This window comes from Hypomesus transpacificus, chromosome 15 (genome assembly GCF_021917145.1).
Source record: "Hypomesus transpacificus isolate Combined female chromosome 15, fHypTra1, whole genome shotgun sequence".
Classification (NCBI taxonomy): Eukaryota; Metazoa; Chordata; class Actinopteri; order Osmeriformes; family Osmeridae; genus Hypomesus; species Hypomesus transpacificus.
The window spans coordinates 8,067,357-8,091,371 of record NC_061074.1 but is presented as its reverse complement, the minus strand read 5'-3'; the positions used below and the strand labels follow the sequence as shown (position 1 = coordinate 8,091,371).

General features: G+C 46.6%; 3 protein-coding genes across 5 annotated transcripts; 1 reads left to right on the top strand and 2 right to left on the bottom strand.

Annotated features, from left to right (window-relative positions):
* Positions 1–322: 322 nt before the first annotated feature.
* On the top strand, positions 323–7,909 carry rffl (ring finger and FYVE-like domain containing E3 ubiquitin protein ligase). Of its 3 annotated transcripts, none has more exons than XM_047035393.1 (7): positions 323–561; positions 2,120–2,305; positions 3,591–4,010; positions 4,186–4,275; positions 5,669–5,876; positions 6,111–6,137; positions 6,432–7,909. In XM_047035393.1, the coding sequence occupies exons 2-7, from the start codon at positions 2,129–2,131 to the stop codon at positions 6,611–6,613; spliced, it is 1,104 nt and encodes a 367-aa protein (XP_046891349.1). In that variant the 5' UTR covers positions 323–561; positions 2,120–2,128; the 3' UTR covers positions 6,614–7,909. The 3 variants fall into 3 exon arrangements, with proteins under 3 accessions (XP_046891349.1, XP_046891348.1, XP_046891350.1); XM_047035392.1 differs by having other exon boundaries at positions 2,064–2,305; XM_047035394.1 differs by lacking the exon at positions 4,186–4,275 and having other exon boundaries at positions 324–2,305.
* LOC124477925 (E3 ubiquitin-protein ligase TRIM50-like) lies at positions 7,589–12,127 on the bottom strand. Its single transcript, XM_047035999.1, has 7 exons — positions 12,115–12,127; positions 10,647–11,086; positions 10,178–10,273; positions 9,701–9,931; positions 9,536–9,558; positions 9,312–9,442; positions 7,589–9,190 (listed from the first exon to the last, which is right to left on the bottom strand). The coding sequence occupies exons 1-7, from the start codon at positions 12,125–12,127 to the stop codon at positions 8,631–8,633; spliced, it is 1,494 nt and encodes a 497-aa protein (XP_046891955.1). The 3' UTR covers positions 7,589–8,630.
* Positions 11,883–23,762, bottom strand: atp1b3b (ATPase Na+/K+ transporting subunit beta 3b). Its single transcript, XM_047035395.1, has 7 exons — positions 23,460–23,762; positions 17,593–17,730; positions 15,780–15,878; positions 15,319–15,506; positions 15,120–15,170; positions 13,110–13,196; positions 11,883–12,830 (listed from the first exon to the last, which is right to left on the bottom strand). Exons 1-7 carry the CDS (start codon positions 23,560–23,562, stop codon positions 12,663–12,665), a joined length of 834 nt encoding a protein of 277 aa, XP_046891351.1. The 5' UTR covers positions 23,563–23,762; the 3' UTR covers positions 11,883–12,662.
* Positions 23,763–24,015: the final 253 nt, after the last annotated feature.

The window sequence follows — 24,015 nt, the reverse complement described above, 5'->3', positions numbered from 1 at the left end:
TTAGCATGAAGAAAAAACATATCGTTCGCATTTAATCCTGAGCAACGGTTAAAAAGATTGAGTATTAGGCCATTGTGTTGACCATATTTGTCAATAAATCTTCGCTCCAAAGTCAAATCATGTTTTGGTGTGTGTACCACATATTACATAGTTACTTACTAGCAAAATATTTTGCATGTCAATCTCACCTGCTGTAGGTGAACCAATAGAGAATCACTTAGTCCAGCAGAGGACGCTATATTACTGGTTTTCGTCAGTAACTTGTCTAGTGATTTAAAACTTCTCGAGGCAACATTTCCAAGTTGAGCAATTAACGAACTGACTGACTACCGACGCCAGAGGGAGGCTGGGGGAGTGTCGAATGTCACCAGGAGTCCAATTCTTCCTGTTTCGTTTCTGATCAAACTTATTTGCTTTGTACCAGTCAGAATACCAGTGAGAACAAAGTTGAATAGGTTGTCAGCCAGCCATCTGAAGAGTTTTCGGAAACTTGCTGTGCTGCTCAACAGAGGCTGGCACGCTCTGGCTGTTGTTGTGCCTTGCCTGGCTGACCGTTTCAAGGTAAGTTAACATAGCGCTGCTAGTCCTGCTAGCTCCTCGGCTTTCAAGCTGTTTGACAACTTTTCCTAGCTAGTTAGCACATTGTTATTAGCCTAGTTATTAGTTCATTTAAAATGCATAGGTTCTTAGGGGCGTTACTCGACTAGAGGTTAACAACATCATTGTCTGTTGTTTTGGTATAATTTACATTTATGATGGCTACTAGTTAAAGTAATGCTAGTTATGCTAGTTAGCTAGCATACATCATCATAGCTAGTGCTAACTAGCTGGACTAGCACGAACGAGTCAATGACATACTAACGCCACGCTAGACTACAGTAGACTAGCCCAAGACTACCTAACTTAGTTTGTGATTGTATAATACTCATAAAAGTCTTAACCTAATTAGTTGTGCCAAGTCATCATACTCTCTCTAGTGGGAAGCTTAGGAAGAAATTGTTTTAACCATGTTAACTGAATGAATTCACACAGAAGACCACACTAATCAATGTCCTAAACAGCCTTTAAATCCTCATCTGTCTATACCAATCAAACCTGGAGTGTAAATTCACAATTTCTTACCCACTTATTTTTTTAAGTTATAAAAGTAGTTTTCAGAGACGAAAGATCATCCAGATGGGGCTATCAGATCAACTGGAGTGAGAAAGACCTTAAATGCCTGAGGCACTCAGTCACTTTCCCCTCAGCTGTTTTCTGTATCCACTGACCTGTTGCAGTCTTGAGGGATGCATGGCCTTAGCAGCTGTTGCCATGGAAGAGCTTTGTGACCTAACTGTCTGTTCTGCCTAGTTTTGGTCTCCATGACAGCACAGGTCTGTAATGCAAACAGCCACCTGTGTATTACATTTGTATTCTACCGCTGAAGACGGGTCTTACATTAGATTCATTGTTTTACCAAAGTCCACGTTAGTGGAAAATGTGGGTAGGAAAGTTACTTTACAGTAGATTAAACAGATGTCCAACATTGCATATGGACAATGCTAGCCTCATTTGTGATTTCCTCTACTTATTAATAACTGCATGCAGGAATAGAAAGAGTCACACATTGAGGTAAAACAAGGTTACTGGTTGGAAATAGTCAGTGTGTGGAAAAACCCTATCCTACACCTTAATAAGTAGTAAATCCATGTCCACTGAAACTGCCTTTTCCACACTTGTCTGAACTGGCTGTACACCGAGGCCAGCTATCTTTCCCAGTAGGTAAAGAGGAAGATAGGGTGTCACAGTACTTAGTGCTGTGTGACTAGCCTCCTGCAGCTGAAACGGCACACAGGCTGTGAATTAATGATAGGAGCCCCTGTTTCTGTGTCCCAAGGCCAGATACCTGCTCTCGTAGCTGGCAGCATGCTCACTGTGGATCCCGTTTCAGTGTCATTGATTGAGCCCTTATAGATACTCTCCAATGTGTATTCTGAATGTAAACATTAAACCTACATTGCTGTGCGGTTAGCGAAGCCCTTTCACCTCTTGTGTCTCTCACCCATCTTACTGTACATTCCCAGTGTTTCCCCCATCCCCCTCCCCCCCCTCCTCTCCACACTCCTCCCTGCGTCCCCAGGTGAGGAATATGTTGGCGTCCTGCTGCAACTGGTTCTGTCTGGATGCCACCATCGTGGAGGATACCAACAGCAGCACACGCCATCAGGCCTACACAAACTCAGGCTACAGCAGCCACCCTTCGCCCCCGCTTGCGGACCCCACGTGCAAGGCCTGTGGAGGCCGCTTCGACACCCCAGCCAGGAAGGTACACAGGGACTAACGTATAGAATAGTCGTCGTCCCCCCCCCACTGATTTCCAAATGTTCCACTCATACGAGCCCATTGTGAAACTGAGCCGGCCCAAGGGCAAGAACTGAATGAAACCTATCTAAACTAATGTAGCTTAGGTGTTTGGTATGTTTGATCAAGCCTACTGATGGAACGTGCTCTAAAGAAATCGAACGTCAGCTGTCAGTTACCATTCATAGCAATGTAGTAACACACTGCTTTGAAGTTAAAAAAGATTTAGTTTGAACTGCATCCTTGATACTGAAAATTAAATAAATTACTAGTTTACCACCCCTGGGGCCTGAGAGACAAATATATATATTCACAAAGCACGACGTCACCTGGTCAGACAACACGTTTTACACAAGATTTATATATATATCTTGAATTTATTTCACATGAAGTGACATGTTTTTGAAACTTAGAAGCATGTAGGCATAAACAAGCTGATGTCGTGCTTTGTGAAGCCGTAGCTGACAGGATGCTCTGTGGGCCTGGGCTCACCAGAGAAGCCATGAGAGGAAGGCCTGGAGCTTGGCTCACATACCTGCTGTCCATGTCATGCCCTGTTGTTCCATAATACTATCAAACATCAGGTTTTCAACATCTGCTATATAACACATTCCTACTGTTGCAACTGCAGGCCACTTGGCGAGGGTACTTTTCAAAAGCCTTGAGGGAAAAAAAACAACAACAAAAAACAAACCCAATAAGTAGTTTTTTCCCAGTTAGGATTACAGTTTAGTACAAGAGCCAGACCTGACTGTAGCCTGTTGTTGTCAAGGCCTCTCAGTGAGCGTCACAGCCGTGTCCACGCCTTGAAAAGGAATGTGGTATGTTCATTGGTCTGCGTTGGACCGACGCGCGTCAGAGCTTGTCAGCCCAAAAAACGATGCTTGTTCTGCTCTAGCCTCTGCTATTCTAGTTATTTCCCCCCCGTACAACTTGTTTACACTCCCCCTTCCTCTCCTTTGTATAGCTGGACACATACAGCCAACTCAGGGTTGCTCAGTGCCAGCTGGGTTGGTTTCTGTCTAAGGGACATTCTGTGTTTCCTTTGGCTTAGCTCTCCATAGCACTGAACCTGAGCCACTGTCTTAGAGGGTTTTGGTCCGATCTTAGTCCCACACACTTGGTTTGGGTTATTTGCTGGTTGATAAGATGATTCAGGCGATTTAACAAATGGTGTTGGAGTGAAAACCTTCAAGATGGCTGCTCTCCGAGAGAAAGCCCGCATGCTAACCTGTCCTGCTTCCTGACAGCACGTCTGTATGGACTGTAAGAAGACCTACTGCGCCCGGTGTTCGGCTCAGCTGGACCCTCGACCGCGGCTGTGCCACACCTGCCAGCGTTTCCATGGCACCCTGTTCGAGCGCACGGAGCTGATGAAGTTGAAGGTGAAGGACCTGCGCGACTACCTCCACCTGCACGAGGTGTCCACACAGATGTGCCGCGAGAAGGAGGAGCTGGTGGAGCTTGTCCTGGGCCAGCAGACGCCTCCGCCTGACAACGCGGGACCCCAGACCCCAGCTCCAGCCTCCACGACACAGCAAGAACCCGCTCCGGTTCCTGCTCCCGTCACCACGGCGTCCGTCACCACGGCACCCGTCACCACAGCACCATCCACTCAAGCCGACCCCCCGGAGCCCGCCCACCAGCCACAGGCCCAGGACGACAATCTGGTGAGTCCCCTGCAGACTTCCTTGACTTGTCATGCTGCAGCCTCCTAAGCACGTACCATTTGTTCCCCACAAGTGCTGTGTTGTATGCTCAGTAACAAGCCCCCCCCCCCCCTCCTCCGGTGGTGCATGGACATGCTGCTAACTGTGTGTGGGTGTGTTGGGCCTCTGCTTGTAGACTCCAGCGTCGGTGTCGGTGAGCTCTGGTCCTGAGGAGACACCAGACACTGAGGCAGACACTGAGCTGCAGGCAGAACAAGAGCAGCAGGTACAGCCTGGTTCTTCCCACCCTGCCTCCACCTAGTCCTGCTGGGCTGGACTCCTGGGCTGAGCACTGTCCTGGGCTCAGCGCTGTCCTGGGCTCAGCACTGTCCTGGGTTGAGCACTGTCCTGGGTCCAGCACTGTCCTGGGTCCAGCACTGTCCTGGACCCAGCACTGTCCTGGACCCAGCACTGTCCTGGACCCAGCGCTGTCCTGGGCTCAAGTCGTTTCCTGAGATCTAGTGAACCAGACTGTTCACTGAGTGTTTTACCAAGCAGACTTGACAGCTGGATAAAGTTTAGTTTCTGTTTCCAACAATGCGGTCTTAGGCAAATGTGTCTGCTTGCCAGTACTTGTTTGTTGCTGGTTGATGCGTGGTGGTGTTCTTGTTAACTAAGAGTTTTTGTCGGCGCTGAACATTTTGTCTTTGTTGACTGAACCATGTGATGTTTTGTGTCCCTTCTTCAGGACAATGGAAATGGGTTATTAGTTGTGTTAACAGTCCATGGTGTTTAGACCTACTATAATCTGTTCCACAACGCTTCCCAGTTATTTCGAAAGTTTGTGCCATAAATATACAATTATTATCCCAAGAGAGGATAACTTTAGTTCCATTTCTACTGGGAATGCCTCATGTCTTGTAACCAGCTGAGTAACGGTCAATGTTACATGTTAAAAAGAGTAGATTTATACGTAAACTGCTCCTTCAGGTTGGTTGGGCTGAAATGGGTCCCTCTCCACTTTCATGTTTGTGCCTGGACCTGTCCCCATTGTCTAGCTGGGTTTTGTTGTGAAGGCCGGATTGCCATTTCTGCATGGTGTGTTCTATTCTTCACCTGTCAGAATGTTCTCCTCCTAGCTGAGCAGTGGGGCTATTCTTATATCCAGTGATGAGTATCAGAGCTGGCATGGCATGTGGCTCTTCGTTCCCCAGATTCCTCATTGTGCTGTGAAAACTCTGTGACCTCAGACCAAGTCAGTAGCTGACAAGTCAATGTAACGTGGTCAAGCAGGCTCGTTATACTCCCAGCAGCGTCAGGGATCTTGACTGGCAACCGAAACAGCTGCTGTCCATCATGCTGACACGCACACACATCTACTATCAGGAGTGGCTGAATTGTATCTCTGTATGTCTGTGTTGCTATAGTCTTGAGGTCTGGAGTTTCAAATGTATTTTGACCTGTGATCTCTCTCTCTCTCTCTCTCTCTCTCTCCCTTTCTCTGTCTCTGTCTCTCTCTCTCCCTCTGTTCCTCTCTCTTTCTCTCTCTTTCTTTCTCTCTTTCCCCCCCTCTCTCTCTCTTCCTCTCTTTCTCTCTCTTCCTCCCTCCCTCTTTCTCTCTCCCCCCCCCTCTCTCTCCCCTCTCTCTGTCTCTCCCCCCTCCCCCCTCTCTCTCTCAGTCGGACACGGAGGAGGTGCTGGCGCCTGGCCGCAGGGCGTCCCTGTCTGACCTGGCCTCGGCGGAGGACATCGAGGCCCTGAGCGTCCGACAGCTCAAGGAGATCCTGGCTCGCAACTTTGTCAACTACAAAGGCTGCTGTGAGAAGTGGGAGCTGATGGAGAGAGTGACGCGCCTCTACCACGACCAGAAGGACCTCCAGAACATGGGTAGGAAGTAGGGGTGGGAATCTTTTGGTACCTCACAAGCCTGGGGAGTGGGAGTAGTCGACTCCAGCTCTCTGGAGATGCCGCTCATACATCAGGAGAGAGTCATTCATTAGACCTGAAAATAATACACTGCAGTACTACAATGCTTGAATACACGATACAGGTTGCGGTAGGCCATGTTTTTTAAATGCTTGAAAGCTAAAAGCTGATTTTGTTTTCTCCCTTCTCTTCCAGTTTCGAATACCATTGACGGTACTGGTGGTGAGTGTCTCTTTTCTCTCCTTCATGCGATGCCAGGATGAAAGTCGACACTCTTTCCAGAGTGATCTCAATCGTTAGGCATGAGGCGGGTGCACAATTGCAGTATCCCTAACTGCACATGCTACACTCACATCAGGATTAGAATTCAGATTCATCCCACACTGTCGAATGTTTTGACCCATTAACACATTATATATATATATATTCACACACAGTATGTACCCTCCGGTGTATTATGAATATAAGTGTCCCCTGAGTGAAACAACCTAAGGGTCCTTACGTATTGCTCCCCAGACCCTAGCACCACCCCAGGCATGGAGGACAGCCTGTGTAAGATCTGCATGGACTCTCCTATCGACTGTGTCCTACTGGAGTGCGGTCACATGGTCACCTGCACCAAGTGTGGCAAGCGCATGAACGAGTGCCCCATCTGCAGGCAGTATGTGGTGCGTGCCGTTCACGTGTTCAGATCCTGAGCGGGCCGGGACCCGCTCGAGCCTTCCTCTCCCCCAGACACTCCACCTCCAGCTGGGGGGCTTTGAGTCCCAGCGCCCCCCTCCCTTTACTGCTCCCTGCTGGATGACCAGAGAGACTGAACTCGACCCCCCCCCCCCCCCTCCTCTTTTCTGCCTATAAGCCGCACAAGCCCCCATGACTGGAAAACGGAACTACTTTTAATGACTGGAGTGTCCAAGGTGAGCCACGCACATGAGAAATTCCCTTTAAATCAGATGATAAGTTGCAAGCAATACTATGTTTTGGGTTCTTTTTAAAAGAGAAAGAGAAAATCTCTTCAACAGTCATGGGGTGTTTGGGCCTAGTGCTGTCATTACTGCAAATCAAGCCTTAAAAGTCTGTCCTAGTGAATAGCTGCAGGGAAGCCTTTTCATAATAGCTGTGAGCACACAGTGTACTAGTAGTGTCTTAAGGGGTTACAACATCCAATGTAGTATATTGGTTTTAGAAATCACTTCACAATAACTATCAGCTCAAGGGTCATCTCTGTAGTAAAACTGAATGTATGTCAAGACAATGTTCAGCCAATCTGTTTACCCCTATCAGGTTGCACTGGAGTGTCTCTGTTTTAACATAAAACTGCTTTGTATCCAAGCCGGTTAATCAAGAAAAACTGTAAACCGAGAATGTCACCGCACATTCTACTGCCTTCCAACACTGTGTCTGATAAGACATTCGTGTTGACCAATGGTGTGTGCTTGACTAGATAACCATGAGGCCTAACTGACTAGTGAGTCATTGTTTAAATGAGGTTAAAAACGGCCTGTGAAAACACTTATTTAAATGTGTGCTCTGTATGTTTTCTGTCGTGATACTTTGCACCAGAGACTTCCATGTGACTGCATTGCACTAACCATTAGAGAGAAGGAAGCTGTTTTTGGTGTCGAGTCATCAAGGAGGGTCGAATGAAAATGATTTGTGTGCGTTCACTGGCATGTTCTGCACAGTACAAAGAAGCAGACCATTTCATCTTTTTTTTTTTATTAAAGGAGAGGACTTCTTATGTTTAATTAATACGGACTGTGGATTATTTGAGTTCTAGATTGCAATTTGTTCCTGTTTTCCCTCAATATATTTTTAATGACTGTGAAGTTTTGTAACTAGTTACTAAATATAATTACACTTATGGACCCAGAATTTATATATGATACTGTTCTCTCTATTTTTATATCATCTGATATAAACAGAATATTGAGCCAAATCTGTCGAAGATTTTTCTAAAAGATTGTTTCAAATGAATAAAAAGAAAAACTACATTGTGCATTCTACTGACTTTTATGTTAAATTTATTTCTAAACAGGTTTTTGAACAATGCCTCCTTTTTATTTCCCTTTTGATACTCATTGTTCTTGAATGTCATTGTGTATTCAATTCAGGATAACTGGTTTCTCCAGTATTGAAGCTCAGAATAGCATTTGTTTGTGCATGTGCAGGAAGTAGAAATCCTATGAATTTCTATTTGTTTGACTTCACCCTAACAAAGACCCTGACTTTAGTTCACTGCACTTTAAAAGACTGGAAGCCTTTTTTTTGGAAAGTACCTACCACTTTAGAAGATAAAATACTGACTGGATCATATGACTGACATAAAATACACAACTTCTGCCCTCTGCAGTTTCACCGTAAACTTCCAGGTCAGTCACCGTATTTATTTTTATTTGGCAAACAAAACAGTAATATTTATTTTTGTCAATTTAACAAAATATACATAGGCTACTAATGGTTCCATTTGATATAAACCAAAAAGGAAATCAACTTGGATTGACAGGCAGCAGAAACCACACTTTCCCGAAGACTGCCTGGTTTGTTTGTCACAGAAACCCATTCCTTAGACAAACACCAGGGTTGGTTTGCATGACACAGAGAATGAGCGCCACCCTTTGGTCATAACAATGATTACAGAAAGGTACGTAATACATTATCATTAACATTCAGGTGCTGTGCTCTATCTTGTAACCCAACAGACACTTGACCCCTTCATCTGTCACTGGCGGTCTGAGGCAGAGAGACAGGCTGTTTGTTGGCTCCTCTCTCGTGCCAGCAAACATCAAACAGCGGGTAAACCTTCCCCTGCAGCTCACTGCGGTAAGTGTAGATCACCCCGAGCTCGTCAGGACTGTCAGCATTGTAGAACGTTAGCGATCCGCCCTCGTAATCCAGGAACATCCCGATCCTGGCGGGCTGGGTGGAGAGAGGTAAGGTGACGCGGGGGGTGCCGAAAGCCTCGTACACGCGCCCTTCCTTCAGACCTATCAGCCACACCCCACTTTCAGGGCTCTTAGGCAGCTTCCCCTTCCTGTTGGTGGTACCTTTGATCAGGCCCAGCCGCCACTTTGGCTTCTCCCCGACAACGACCTCCCAGTAGTGCTTCCCTGAGGAGAAGCCTCTGTTGGCCAGGACACAGTAGCTGTAGCTAAAGCGCTCAGGGTTGTTGGCCAGCCTCTTCAGAAAGGCTCCACACTCCACCACGGTGTCTGCCTGGCTGAGCTCCAGCATGGGGTGAGCTGTTAGGGGGTCCAGCTTGAGACACACGGGGGCTGCAGACAGGGAAGCGGATGGGGGATCACACAGAGATACACAGTCCAACAGGCACATACACAGACACCTACACACACATACATACACACACACACACACACCCCTCTCACTAAGCCTTACCAGGCAGAACCCTCCGGTGTAATCTCTTCCACACTGACATCTTGATATCGCTGTGATTGAACCCTGGTTTGAAGTTGATGGAACTGTAGATCTTCTCTTCTCTCTGTTGTTTTTGTTGACATTCTTTGAATCTTAATCAAAGGTCAAGCAAGACAATCTGTGAGTCACAGGACCTACAGCTCATCCAAGTTAGACTGTTCGATGCCTAGGTGTGTGTTCCTTACCTTGGAGCAATCGAGCCGTATTTCTACAAGGAGAGATCAAAGAGAGGATTAATTCAATGTCCACCTTTTAGTACGACTTGCCGCATTGTTTTCTTTTGGACACTCGCGGCGTTACAAAAAAAAGAAATCCTCCAGTCTCCAGCGACACTGCCGTCTGACACCCACCACGATGAAGTCCAGGTGACTCTCATTGCTCAGGGCCTCCAGAGTGCCCTCGGCCTCCTGGAACTTAGCATGGGTGTGTGTGAGGTCGTCCGCCTGGCTCTGGATGGAGGAGATGAGGCCCGCGGCTGTGCTCTCCACCCTGCGCATGAACCCAGCCTCCTCCAGCTCCAGGCAGCGCCGCAGCTCCCCAAACTCCTTGCGGATCACCCACTTCAGCACGTCCGACTCATTCTAACAGGGAGGAGAGCAGGCACATGCACTCAGAGGGAAGGGGAGAAGGAATGTGTGCATGTCAGGAATGACCACCCCTTTCTACCAGCAGTGAACTGACATGTCTCTCTACTTGGACCACATTTTGACAGTGTGAAACGGCATGCCAAGGATTGTGTCGTTAGTCGAGTTGTGCTTTGTACTTTTAACTACGTTGATCCCACACAGCATTTGGCAGCTTAGACGTCTCTGCACGATGACACCTACGGTAATGCGAGATTTATTGTAGGCCATTTTACAAATCTGCTCCTCCAGTTTCCTCTTCTGTGTCTGGAACTCTGTCATCAAACAGGATATGTCCTCCTGGGAAATCAACAGAGGAGGATGGAGTTCAGGATAGATTGGGACAATGTCTCCCCAGGGTCACATTGACTTTGTTTTTTTCTCTTTCTGTTTACAGCTCTGAAAGATGTCATGACCTCATCACTGCACACAGTAAAGGAAGGACCTTTGGTAACCTCCTTTGGGTTTTCAACACTTGGAGATGACAGCAAGAGCCATGCATCATCCACCTTAATCGTTAATGCTGAGTCATTGCATTCCTCGTAGAACTAATGATTAAACACGAGTGTCGATAAAATGAATAATGTAGCATATCCTGTTGATGTTTCCTCTCTACTTTCCTCTGCTGTTTATTGGAGATAGATGGAGGGCGAGGTCGGGCCTCAGTGTTTACCTTCATGCGACTGTACACGCTGTGGACAGGGGTGATCTTGTGGCAGCGGTGTGCCCCTATGCTTCCACACAGCCCACAGATAACGGTCTGGTCCTCCTCACAATACAGACTCAGGGGGTTGTGGTGCTCAGGGCAGCTCTCCGACTGGGAAGGCCCTGCCCCGCTCATCTCCCTCAGGGAGTCCACGATCCTGGCCAGGCTGACGTTGGGCGGGGGGTTGTCCCCGTCCACGGCACAGCGGCACACTGGGCACTGCAGCTGTCCTCGGGGGTCCATGGTCATGGAGCGCACACAGACCCGGCAGTAGGAGTGGCCGCACTGCAGCATCAGGGGCTCTGCGAACACCTCCAGACACACCGGGCATTTGAGCTGTTCCTCCAGGGACTCTCTGCGAGACATGTTCACCCAGACATGCTCAGGAAGGAAACAAGGAAATATCGCTCAATATCAACACCAGAATGCCAGAATATCCAAGGTTTTGAGGGTGAAAAGACCAGGGTAGACCTGCGTTTCAGGGTCTCTGACTGGCCACAGATCCAGCAACAGAAAGCGTCTCCACAGCAGGACTGTGAGGACTGATGCCAGCCTGGTCTCTGGTCCTGGGGAGATAAGGGTTGGATATCTGGACGCTGTGGTGACTGTGTGCTCAAACAGCGGAAACACAGTCAGAGGTCACCTTCGGACGCTGTTTATCACAGCTTCTCTGCGAGGCTAAGTGCATGCCACTCCACAGTAAGTGGCTGATATCACAGAGACAAACATGCCAAATGTTATGTTAGTCACAAGGGTTTGAAGTGGACAAAGGTGATTAAAAGGACCTTGTATATAAACATATATAGGCTTACGTGTGTGTGTGTATGTGTGTGTAAGGAGTTTGTGACACTAGTGCAATGCCGGTGGTGATATACAGTAAGATCTTGACCTACATAAGGAGTCTGGCTGTACTTTTGGTCGGAGTCTGGCTGTACTGCTACCGTTTTTCTCAGTTGGAGTTCTAGTTCCTAACCATTACGGGAGGGAATTAAAATATTTTAACATATTAAATGTCTTCTCTTTTGTAGAACTGAAGCATAGCTGGGATAGGTGCATGTGTGCGTGTGTGCATGTGCACAATATGTGCGTTTGTTTCTCCACCAACCATCAGAGGGCAGCACACCATAATATGATAGAACGGTCTTTCAAATATACATGTCTTGAAAACGTTACATGATTTACAGAAACAATGAGACGGAAGGATTTCTTTAAAATCATCTTTATTTCAAATTTGTTCTCATACAGACCTTAAGGCATCTGTACAAAGCACATTTCCTGTCAGGGTAAAAAAAAAAATCACTTCCCTTTGATGTTGGACAGGTTAAAATAATGTAAATATTTATATGTATTTTTTGGCATTTCCATCCTTAATGTATTCTCTTGCTCAATACTTTTAAATTACAACTATTTATCTATTTCTTAGTTTGATTCTTACAGCGTTTAGACATAGTGAGATAAGACAAAGAGCATTTAAACCCATCAATTATGTACACAGACAAATACCATATTACACAGCAGACTACACAGCACTACAGGAGAAAAAAACCACCAACTCAAAATGCTCCAAAGCAGCTATTTACAGGTCCCTACATTGGCACAATGTTGCTATTCCTTCACTGACTCAATGGGAGGTGGGGCTAAACAATTTTTGTGTGTGTGGGAGGGGGGGAGGGGTCATCTTGTTACGATTCTCTTGTCTTCTTACCCGGGGGCAGTGAGGGAGGGAGGCAGCCAGGGAAGTGGAGTCAGTGACTGCAGTGATATGAGTTAGGGTTAAAAACAATAATCAGGAGCACACCACCCCCACTACCACAGCGTCCCTCAGTCCACCCCCTTCAGTAGCCAGTGGTACAGGCCAGCACCTAGAAAGGACTGGGCTCCGCGTGGATGGGTGAGGACATTCTGGGTGGGAGGGGGGGGGGGGGGGGTCTTCGATATTTTTTATGCAACACTGGCATTGTGCTCTGGTGGTCCCTGAAATTCCTACTCGGACACGGTGACCCTGAACGTGACCCGGCCGAGGTACTTGTCGCGGTCGTCGTTGTTCTTCAGGTCCGAGCCCTCGATCTTACACTCCACTGACAGCTCCGTATTGTAGTCCTCTTTGCTCAGGAGCAGCTTCACAGCCACTAGGGGCTGGACGTAGGTGGGCTGGAGGAGCCCCCACACACACACACAGGTTGTCATGACAATACACTCACCATGGCTGGCTTTATGACAAAGGATGCACAAGACCCACCTCCATGCATAAACAAATTAGTATCACAGTTCTATTCTGTTTTGGGGGGGGGAACTGATTTAGAATGTCTGCACAAGGGAAGTTTTTGTCACTATTTGTTGTTTACTCAGATAGAATTTCACTGGTTAAACTCTGTTAAACAGTCATCAGTATGAATGAGCAGTGTTTGTCCTAGACAGGAGGCTACTTACATGCAGGTTTTTTCCGTAGTACGGGAAGTACATCTTATCCAAGCTCCCCTCTTTGGGGAAGTATTGCATCTGCAGGGAGGTCTCTCTCTGTGGGGAAAGGAGGAGGAGGAATGAGATACAGACCTGAAAGCATGAATGAATGGTATCCCCGAGGCGGCGTTCATAGTTTCTCTCTACATAGAGCATGGTAAGGTTTAGAGTTACACACTCACAACACACCCTCTCATACAGCAACAACTGTCCCAGTTGACACTCTGCAGGATCAATATGTTCAAAGAAACACGCACACTTGTACTGACAAAGACCACTTTGACCTCAAATCTTCACAATGTGTTGCTTTTTTTTTTGTGTGTTCACACATATTACACAACATGTAGATTCATACACACACACACAAAACACACAAAAACTTTACACAGTATCAGATAGGTGTACCACAGGATGTTTCACTGAAGAGAGATGGCAGGCAATGCTGGTTGGCTTCCAGCATTCCAGATAAGACCTTCACTGTTACCATGGCAAATAAACTGCCACATTACGATCATACACCCATCACATATACAGTATACCTGAATCACAGAACCCCACTGAGCAGCCCCTCACACACTACAGCTGTTATCCAGGTTGCTATAGCAACAGAGGCTAAAAAAACTGTTCAAGAACAAACCAGCGGCCGTGACAAGTAAACCTAGAATAATTGGAAAAGGCTCAATGGAGGTCAGAGTGGAGAACTCAACGTTGGATATGGCACGTGTAATTACACCTCCCATTAAACACTGGACTGTTTGGCGCTGGAAGAGGGAGAAAGGGGGGGGGGGGGCTATAGATGGTTGGAGAAGAGAGAGCCTGGGAGCACACTACTTTACGAACGCCACACTAAAGCAGAGCTCCTACTGTGTGCCTACCTCTGCTCAACCCTCCCAAGTTCCCCCCATCAAAACGTCCACTTCCACAATCCCACCCAGCGCATTCAAGTGAAGGACAGCAGCAGCCGACTACCACATGTAGTACTGATGCCTCAGTACTAAATGTGCAGTGCATCTCCGGGCTAAGATGCTGGGATTTTTTACATGTTAGTTGGGGGGGCATGTAAAAGAGAAATCGGGTTCTGTTCCTGCCGCCTCTACGGTGAGGAGAAACATCCCAGATCAAGTCAGAGAGCAGAGGCGGAGTGGCAGGCTCCAGAAGGCCTCTGTCATCCCTAACGAAGGAAGCAGGGTGACAGCCGAATTGCCCTCTGTACGCCTTTCGAACGATTGCAGGAGATTACAAATGTTCGAGGCTCGAGGGGACAGTTTCAGCCAGGGGATGGAGGGACAAGTATCAGGGGAGGAGGAGGAGGAGGGAGGGAGGGAGGGTGGTTAGAATGTTGGAGCAAGAGGGAAACCATGGAGGAGGTGTTAGATGGAACGGTGGAGCAGCGGAACACGTTTTGAGATCCAAAGTGAGGAACCTTTGACAAGGTTCCGGATCCTTTGACAAGGTTCCGGATCCTTCAGCATATACACCACCTGGGCCTACTACTATTTGAACTTCATTTTAGATCAGACTATTTACCAGATTCCTTTCTGACTGGCTTTGGGGGACTTATGGAGATCTTCCACCGAACCCACAGCATAGGGGGGGGTCAAAGCTCTACAACATGTCAGCTATGGATGCTGTTAAAGGCAGCAGAAGCGTCACATCACAGAGCTATACAGAAGCAGCGCAGAGACATTGAGCAGCTAGGGCTAGGACCCTGGGGAAACATGGGGGCCCAGGACCCGACATCTTACCCACCAGTGAACTGCTGGCCCTACAGGCAGCGTGGAGAGAAATCAAATACAGACGAGTGTAAAAACAGACAGGTACATACATGTGCTTACATTCATACTGTAGACGCTACAAAACACACATACATTTATAACAAAACATGTATATAGACATACAGGGGAGAAAACAGAACTTGGAGAAATCTTTAACACAGACACCGCCCCCCCTCCCCTCCATATGCACAGCAGTTGGCTTTACCTTGGCTGTGCAGTTGATATAGGGGTTTCCGCGCGGCTTCAGTCCTATGATCTTCAAGGAAACAAGAAAATTGGGACGAACGTTACGACAACAACCTTCCAGAAGAAGAAAAACATTTCTTGTCAGCCGTCTCAAAGAGGCAGTCCACCGGTCGTTAGTGAGAGGTGTGAGGTGAGAGGTGCTGGGCTCTGGGACTGACCCTGTTCATCTTGACCAGGATGCAAGGCTTGCCCTCGGCATAGCCGAACGTGGTGTCGGACAGGCCGGAGCATTGCCTGAGCATGCTGCGCTTGAACTGGCACACCTTCTTCTCCTGCACCTCATCCTGCTCCGTGTACTCCCCCACCATACACAGATCATTCTGTTCCTGGATGCTGTCGTTGTATTCTGCAAGTACCAGAGGAGACATGGGTTAGAACGTGTTAGAGTATGTTAGAACGTGTTAGAACGTGTTAGAACGTGTTTAAACGTGTTTGAGCCTGTTAGAAAGTTCCTGCTCCTACCAGTTCCCTGGTGGACACCATTTACCACGTAGTAAATTAGATTCAATTCAATCTAATAACAAGCACCAAAGTCCTCATTTTGCCTAGTCATGCGTTTCAATCAACAACCTTATATTCCAAAGAGCATATGAGTCAAAAAACAAGGAGAGTCGCTTACGCTGCAGCTGGGATTCCAGATGCTGAATGTACTGTTGGTACTGGCCGGGGTCAGAGCGGTTGAAAGAGATTTCCATGGAGTGAGGCCTGATCACCAAACCTTGGGGGGGGCAAAGGTCAAGAAGTCAAAGATCCTATCATTGTAAGTTGTGACGGCTACCTCACTCCTCGATGATAACAGATGAAGCAAGTCCTGCCAACACCAGTGAGTATCGACGTAGTCACTGCAAAGTGAGAAATCCAATGACGAGGAGACCATAGACAACAGCCAACTCTGCTAACAGATCTACAGATTAACGCCTCTTGATGTGGCCACAGAGTCGGTCTGAGGGGATGAGAATGTCCCATTAATGAAGAGGTGTCAGTTGGTCGTTGTCTTGATCTCAAGGTGCCAACACAATGAAAACCGATCCACATGGGAGATGGACGACACAACGAAAGGATAGAGAAAGGAGGAGAGGATGCATGAAGATACAGAGATATGGAATGCTGTAGAAGGAGGAGGGAGAAACAGAGAAAATGACAGAAAAACGGAGAAGAGGCGACACTGTGGGTGGAATTAATTGCCACTAAAAGGAGTGTGTAGGAGAGGGAGAAATCTCACACATTACCCAGATCAATATTCCTTAACATGGTGTCGGAGAAATTTAGGATGTAACATTATATTCTGAAAATACTGGTGCTAGCATTCCTTGCCGACTCTGTGCATTACTTGATAAAGAAATTATCTTAACACATGGTGTGAGTGAATAGGCCTGGGTGCTTTTTTTCCCCCCATCGTACAAAATGTGTAAGTGTGCGAGAGAGAAGGGGGAGGAAGAGAGAGAGGGGGAGGAAGAGAGAGAGAGAAAGAGAAAGAGAGAGAAAGAGGGGGGGAGGGAGAGAGAGAGAGCTAGAGCTCGGGAACAATCTGATGTAAAAGCGTATACACTTGGCTCCAGCCTGAAGCTTGCGATGAATACTTAAGGGCCAAGCTGCTCCTGTAGAGGAGGCTCTCCTTCTGTGGACTGGGGGAGCTGCTAGGGACAGTTGGGATGGAGCAGATGGGTGCTGTACTGGTGGCCAGCAGGACAGAGCCTGCACAGCCTGGGAGTCAGACATCTCATCTCTCACTTATCCAGCACAAACACGCGCACACACGCGCACACACGCACGCACACACACAGGAACGCAGACATACAGAACCATCCCTCAGAACACACACAGAAACAAACACACACACATAGAAATAAATACCCCAAAACACACACACACATCTTATTGCTCCTCTTTCCATGACGGTCATTCAGTCATGATTAAACAGTGTTTGACTTGTTCCCTGTTTACATGTTCTGCCAGGGCTCCAGTGTCACGCAAACCCAGCCTGAGTGAATGGAGGCCGACACAGGGACACTGTCCAGGCCCTCGCACAGACAGCTCTGCCGCTCTGCTCTCCAGCCAGCCCACTGGGCAGCCAACCAGCTAACTGCTTCACTGCAGGAGCCTCGTGTGTGTGTGTGGATGTGTGTAAAAGAATCAGTCTTTCCTGTGTGACGGGAGAGATACTGACATTTATGTAGGGGTGGGAGAAACTGTTGTTTTGTATTTATGAGAGCCCAAATGAGTGAGACAGAAACGGAAGAAATGCGGAAAGTGTCATGTATAAAATATTTACGAGATGCAGAAATATTCTGATGTGACGTTACATCAGACTCCTTCACATAATATTTTACTGCAGCGGTGCGTTTGGCTGTGTTTTTAAGTTGGCTGTTACATTCCTTTAATAAATCAATAATTCAATCAACATTCTGAGCATGTTTGTCAATAGTGTGCGCTGGGTGTTACCTGATTGGCCACCCTGTCTCTGTACTTTGGAGTGTTGTCATCCAGCGTCTGAAGCATGACCCACATAGTCAGAGTGAACATCCCAGCCAAGAAGCCATAGAACACCAGGTAGAAGAGGAAGATCAGGGCTGGAGAGAGAAGAGGGGTTGAGAAGGGTGGAGGGAGGGGGGGTGGGGAGAGAGAGACAGTAGGGGAGGAGGGACAGAGGAAGGGAGGGACAGTAGGGGAGGAGAGACAGAAGGAGAGATGGGGGGTGAGAAATAGAGAGACTAATTATTTTCTGTTAATCACACATATCTTGGCTCAACAGATCAAAAGCATTCTTTCCAGCAGTGAAGGGCAGAGTCACGTGACTTGAATCTTTGTTCAATAATTATTTGGCAGCTCCATTAATTTGGAGAGACAGCAAGCTTCCAAAACAACAATTTACAAGCGTCAAACTGAAGAAGGAAGGAAAGATTAGGGGGAAAGAACAGCAAAACATTTATGCAATAATTACTGTGTTTCGTTTTCCCCTTCGGTCTCCAATGTGGTATTAAATACTATAAATATAAATGATTGCTTTGAAAAATATAGAAGAATACAAATGTATAGCAAGAAACCATAACCATTCCTGAGTGGTTAAACTGGACTCTCTGGGCAGAGAAGATACTAGGGATAACAGAGCTGAAATTTCCCTGCTGTTTAATGGACTAAAAATAATATCAATGCAGTGGAAGAACAAATATCATACGGCTGTCATTTGTAAGAGCTGAGGAATAGAGAGAGAGTGAGAGTGAAAGTGAGAGATGGTTTAATTATAGATGCATTTTTTTTTTCTCCTGAAGTCTCTGAGGTAGACAGATACTATTAATAGATAGTGGGGGAGGACAGTGAGTGATGGCACAGCAGTGGCCTGAGGAGAGGAGCTCACTTGGTGGGGAGCGTCAGATGGATCCGGGGCTCCACACACGCACATGCACACACACACAGTCTATCACACCCATCAACCAGAATGAAGGTATGAACATCCATATACAGCCTGCTAAACCAGACAGATAGAAGATGAATGTAAAATTCCTCATTAGCTGAATATCTTCCCTTTCAAGCCTCCAGCGCCAATTATATCAAGACTTGCAAATATTTTACATAATGCTAGAATATTGTACGTAACTAAGACCTTACTAACACAGTCCTGATGGATGTCCTGATTTTGTTCAAGCCAAGAGTGACCTTCCAGGAACACTGCTCTGGGTAGCCCGGCGGGGGCCGTGGTCTGTCTCCTCTCTGCAGCTGGAGCATTGATCCAGGCTCCCCATCGATCCAAGACCAGCGCGAGCCTGTCAGTCAGCTGGTCGTGGATCCAGTCTTCCACAGTCAATCAGCAGGTCGCTCAGTACACTCTGATGCACCTTTTACAATCATCTCCACCGACACTCCCTTTACAGAACAACACTGACGCCACTTAAGTCCCTCTCTCTAATGCACTGCCGCTACACACTTGTTTTACCTACATCCTTTCAGGCAGCAAAGCATTCCCCCAAGACACCCCACCCACTGCTCTGCATCCAGTGCATGCATACTGTATTGGAGTCAGGTGGCTAAGCTGTTAGGAAATCGGGCTGATAATCAGAAGGTTGCCGGGTCAATTCCCGGCTGTGCCAAATGACATTGTGTCCTTGGGCAAGGCACTTCACCCTACTTGCCTCGGGGAATGCCCCTGTACTCACTGTAAGTCTCTCTGGATAAGAGCGTCTGCTAAATGACTAAATGTAAATGTATACCTGCCCAGTATCATTATTCACCTCACATTAAGCTACACTGTAAACAAATTAACTGACCAACATTTGGGGATTTTTGGTCCACATCAGAAAATCTACCATATTGGGCAGTAAGCATACTGTATAGTATGTGAGACTGCCAGATAATGCCCTTAATTCCCGTCACTCCCATTAAATTGGATGTACTGTAGACAGGCACCGGTTTGCAGCCATATTGTGTGCCAACTTCACTGTCACCTAGTCAATCACTGCAGTTGTTGATCACAAAGACATTAAAAGCAGTCATGGTGAAATTACACTGGCGATCATTCGGAGGACTTTAATATTGAAAGGCCAATTTAGACAGTTTAAATTTGATCCGGCCTTGATCGAGAGCGGGCTGAGGGTGGCCATTGCCCATGCCTAAAAGGGTCTAGCTACCTGTGCTCACTTGACGAAATCACTCTCTCTCACACACACAGCTTCTCTTGTGCCAAGCACCCTAATAATCACTCAAACCTCTCATTATCCTCTAACCCTGCTGCAGACACAGTTCCCACCTCCATGCTGGCCCTGCAGCCCTCTCTCTGGAAAGTGACCTGTGGGAAAGTTCTCTCCAACATGGCTGGGTTGCTCTCAAACCCAGCTGTTCCCAAGCTCACGTTCTTTACAGTTTTGGGTGAAATGGAATCTTCCAGACCACTGACAAGTGTGTGGCTCTGCCCCCCCCCCTGGTGTGGCTGGCCCAGGGGTTTATAAATACCCTGATAAGGAGGCCAGGACGGTCGGCACTGGGTCCCAGAGAGGGCGAGGCTGGGCGTGTGGAGGTATACTTTACACAACCCAGAGAATGCCAAGAACAGGCATTGGCGAAGTCAGTGAAGTGGACAGGGTTTTTTTTTATGACACGCCATGAGCCAAGTCTCCATGAGGCAATACTATCCCTAGTCTTTCCGTGCACATAACCAAACACAGAAAAAAACCTTGACACGAAATGACACATACCACAAGTCTCATTCACACATGGGCAATTAATTTCTGTGTCCGTGCCAGCCAAGAGTTTGACAAGGCCTTCGACAACAAGCTTAAACCTAATCCCACCCCAGGACAACATCTTCCCCATAGGCCTGCGATATTTTAGGTGGGGTGTGGCATTTGGCATAAACAAACTAGACTTGTGGGTAATGTTCCTCTCACAGCTAATGTGTTGGTCCCCCACACCTCTCACAGACTCCTACTCCTGAGTAGAACAGGAAGTCCCTCCCTCCACAGGTTCTCTAACCATGTGAGAGTAGTTCCAGGCAGGTAGAGTGGCACAGGATACATCTCTCTACTTGGTTCAGTTAGATAAATAATCTGTCTCTGCTGCAAAATGGCTCAGTGATTGCATTAGAAACCAGACCAACCACTGGAGTAGAGAGAGAGAGTGTTAATGAGATAGCAATGGTTAGGTTGTAACAGCTGGGTCTCCCTGTGGCTTCCTACTCCTAACAGCTGACCTCTGGGCAAGCATGGAGAGCACAGCTTTCTCTACCCATAGTCACAAGCCTGTGTAACTGTCCAACACAGCATCAACCTAGTGCTTGAATCAAACTTAAGGTGGGACACAACAGAGGTGAGACAAAAACTATTTTTTGGACCAGGAGATCGTAAACATTCTCAGATTACTGAAGACGCCGCACCCCCTCCCCCCCCCCCCCCCCCCCCCCCCCCCTTCCTCCAACAGTTTAAAGTCCAATGACGGATTAGAGAATAATATTTACATCCATGAAACAAGCAGCTGTGACCTGCAGGGGTTTCAAGCCTCTATTAACTGGACGCCACAGAAAAAGGCAGCAGCATACTTCATTGATAAAGCCTCATAACTGGGTCATTGTTGGTGATGTGAAAGACCCCCATCACTGCCACATGGCTGATCCCACTGGAGAACAAGAAGGTTCTTTTGATCCTCACAAACCTTTGTAGTAAATACCAACAGGACCAGAGTCAGGACTATTCATTTGCTGCTTTGGCACTAAACTCTCAACTCTCCCAACAGATACAGAAAAAAAACAGCTGAGGAGACAAAGTAAAAGATTTTGCATCTCCTTGTTGTACTGTAGGTTCCTATATGGTGTGTGTACATGGTGTTAAAGAATGAGAAAGATATGGTGAATGCTGGCTATCAGTAGAAGAGCAGTGTCATATACCAGCCCAAAACTCAGATAATCCACAGAGCTCTGCTGTGAGATGAACGACTGTGAGAGTTTAGTCCATGTACTCAAACATATTATCTCTTCAACAGCAGCCTTCACTTGTTCATCTTTAACGTGGCTCTCTCTACTCTGTCTTGACCCGGAGAACAGGATGCGTGAACAACTACGAAAGTAAAACATCCTAAACATCGTTGATGTGACATCCCTCCCTGTTTAAAATCAGCACTTGAGAATGACAGCCAACGCTTGATGACAACTGGGGAAACGCTTGACTGTCTAGAATAATAAAATATGCCCCTGTATTCTGCAAAAACAAAATAGTGCCTTTCTAATACTTATATATTTTCCATCATAATACAAATTAATATCAACTAACAGTAAAAAGGTTCATAACCCTTGACTAGAAAATAATGTTGCGAAGGAATCAGCTGTGCGTAATTATCGTCCACAAATGAGCACAAGCGCACTTACACATGCGCACACTTAATGGTAAAAAAAAAAAAGTCCATGGGCCTGAAGGCTTGTGGTTCTACACCAGGGGTGTCGAACTCCGGTCCTCGAGGGCCGCTGTCCTGCATGTTTTAGATTTTTCCCTGCTCCAACACACCTGATTCAATTAAATGGTTTGTTGTAACGACCCTTCATTCAAATCAGGTGAGCTGGATCAGGGAAACATCTAAAACATGCAGGACAGCGGCCCTCGAGGACCGGACTTCGACACCCCTGTTCTACACGAAAAACGTGTATCTCCGGTTGCAGAGAGAATAAAAACAGAACCACGTCGTCATACAAAATAGTCGCCTAAATGTTTAATTCATGATATTATTAATGATAGGCTATATGAATGATTACTACCTTTCAGAAAACTGACAGGGACCCCCATCAAAATGTCTCGGAAGTCGTAGCCGATGGGTTACACAGCCTACCGGAACAGAAGAGGATCGCATGTAGGCAGGCCAAACACGCCAAGACTCGAGTGACACAATAGAGTTCAATTTACGGGTAGGCTACTTTACACCGTTTGGCAACCAAAATGTCGCCGAACAATGACAGCTCTGCGACACTTGATCAATTATTTTTCTGGTTACAATCCACGTCGGAAAAGTCATTTAAATTGAGGTTTTCCAAATTGAGTCCGTCCTGTTACTGTAGATCACCCCTCCCATCGCTCCCACGCCGCCCTTCAACCGCGTGTAATGCTGTCGGATTGACTAACGAGGAAGAATTGGGCAAATTCCTACACATTCAAATCAATAAACTGAGATTACCCTCTCACTATCTCAATAGCCTACTACGTGACCACATTCACCATTAGACTATAAAATGCAATCTGATGCAAGTTACAATTAAGAGACTTAATTGATGCAATATTTGCAGAAACCTCGGCCTGCACTTTAGAGATTAACCAAATCTGTAACTAATTTCAGTACGGGTGATTTGATGGCTAATTACACGAAAATCATGCAACTTCGAATTTGAAGTTTTACAGCTTTGAGGTAATCAGAGTCCAAGATAGCGATAGATGAGAATGGAGGATCACCAGTACAAGATCAAAGACCAATTGAGGTAGCTTGTCTAAATACACTGGAATTGTAACGAATTGTGTTAAAATAAGTGTCTGGACACAAGACTGGAAAATAATTTACAACATCGTAGTCTGCGTCAATTGGGTGCATAGCAAATTATGATTGTTTATGCATTGCATAGCCTAGTTTATGACTCAAATATTGCAAATATATATATTTTTACATCAACGCATTTGTATTGGCCAACATGTTGATGAGCGCCCGTTTCTATCCATTAAGGCAATCAGATCTTGAACCTTAAATTGCCTTTAATCTTTAAGGGCTGCGTTGGAAATGTATTCTGAAAATAGGCAACCCAAACCATAACATGAGTGCCGAAATACAGCCGATTCCTTACCCCAACTGCTGGCGGTACGACCAATGAACTCTCCTGTTCGTGGATTGTAGAAAAAATCTTTCCAAGACTGTTTATCTTCGGGTTTCTCCTCCTTGTTCGACATAGTTGGTTTTGGGATGGCAAATCAAAACGCGTACCGAAAAATAATTTAAAAGATGAATTGATAGACCTGAGAAGGCTGGGGTCGTCGGTTTTGTGTTAACAAAAGTGGTCTCCCTGATGTCTCCGTCACAATGTAGCCACGATACCGTTACCTCTCCACAAAGCTTCACCACCGCAGCTCATGAACATTTGCCGAGAAGACGCGTTTGAAGCTCCGACGCGCAAGCGCAGTTTTTCCTCCAGAATCCAGTTCCCAAATTGTTCCGCGATAGTCGCTATAGGCCTACTACTGTAGCTGGTAAGGAGGTTATTTGAGGGCTCAGGTTGTGGCAAAATACGATATGTTTTATTCTTAGGTCATTCAACATATCTGAATGCCATACATTCAGAGGCAGTTTTATGCATATAGGCTTTAAATATAACAGATTCAATATAAGAAATGTGAAAAATGAAA

Bases quoted from the DNA above. Each gene is read 5' to 3' on its own strand.
- rffl (XM_047035393.1), top strand. From the start codon at position 2,129: ATGTTGGCGTCCTGCTGCAACTGGTTCTGTCTGGATGCCACCATCGTG. The intron at 4,011-4,185 runs GTGAGTCCCCTG...CTCTGCTTGTAG, and splicing joins AGGCCCAGGACGACAATCTG to ACTCCAGCGTCGGTGTCGGT. The intron at 6,138-6,431 runs GTGAGTGTCTCT...ATTGCTCCCCAG, and splicing joins TACCATTGACGGTACTGGTG to ACCCTAGCACCACCCCAGGC.
- LOC124477925 (XM_047035999.1), bottom strand. The intron at 9,559-9,700 runs GTGGGTGTCAGA...CTCTCCTTGTAG, and splicing joins GTCACCTGGACTTCATCGTG to AAATACGGCTCGATTGCTCC. The intron at 9,443-9,535 runs GTAAGGAACACA...CCTTTGATTAAG, and splicing joins TACGGCTCGATTGCTCCAAG to ATTCAAAGAATGTCAACAAA.
- atp1b3b (XM_047035395.1), bottom strand. From the start codon at position 23,562: ATGTCGAACAAGGAGGAGAAACCCGAAGATAAACAGTCTTGGAAAGAT. The intron at 15,507-15,779 runs GTAAGCGACTCT...TGGTACTTGCAG, and splicing joins TCTGGAATCCCAGCTGCAGC to AATACAACGACAGCATCCAG. The intron at 13,197-15,119 runs GTAAAGCCAACT...CTTTCCCCACAG, and splicing joins ATATCAACTGCACAGCCAAG to AGAGAGACCTCCCTGCAGAT.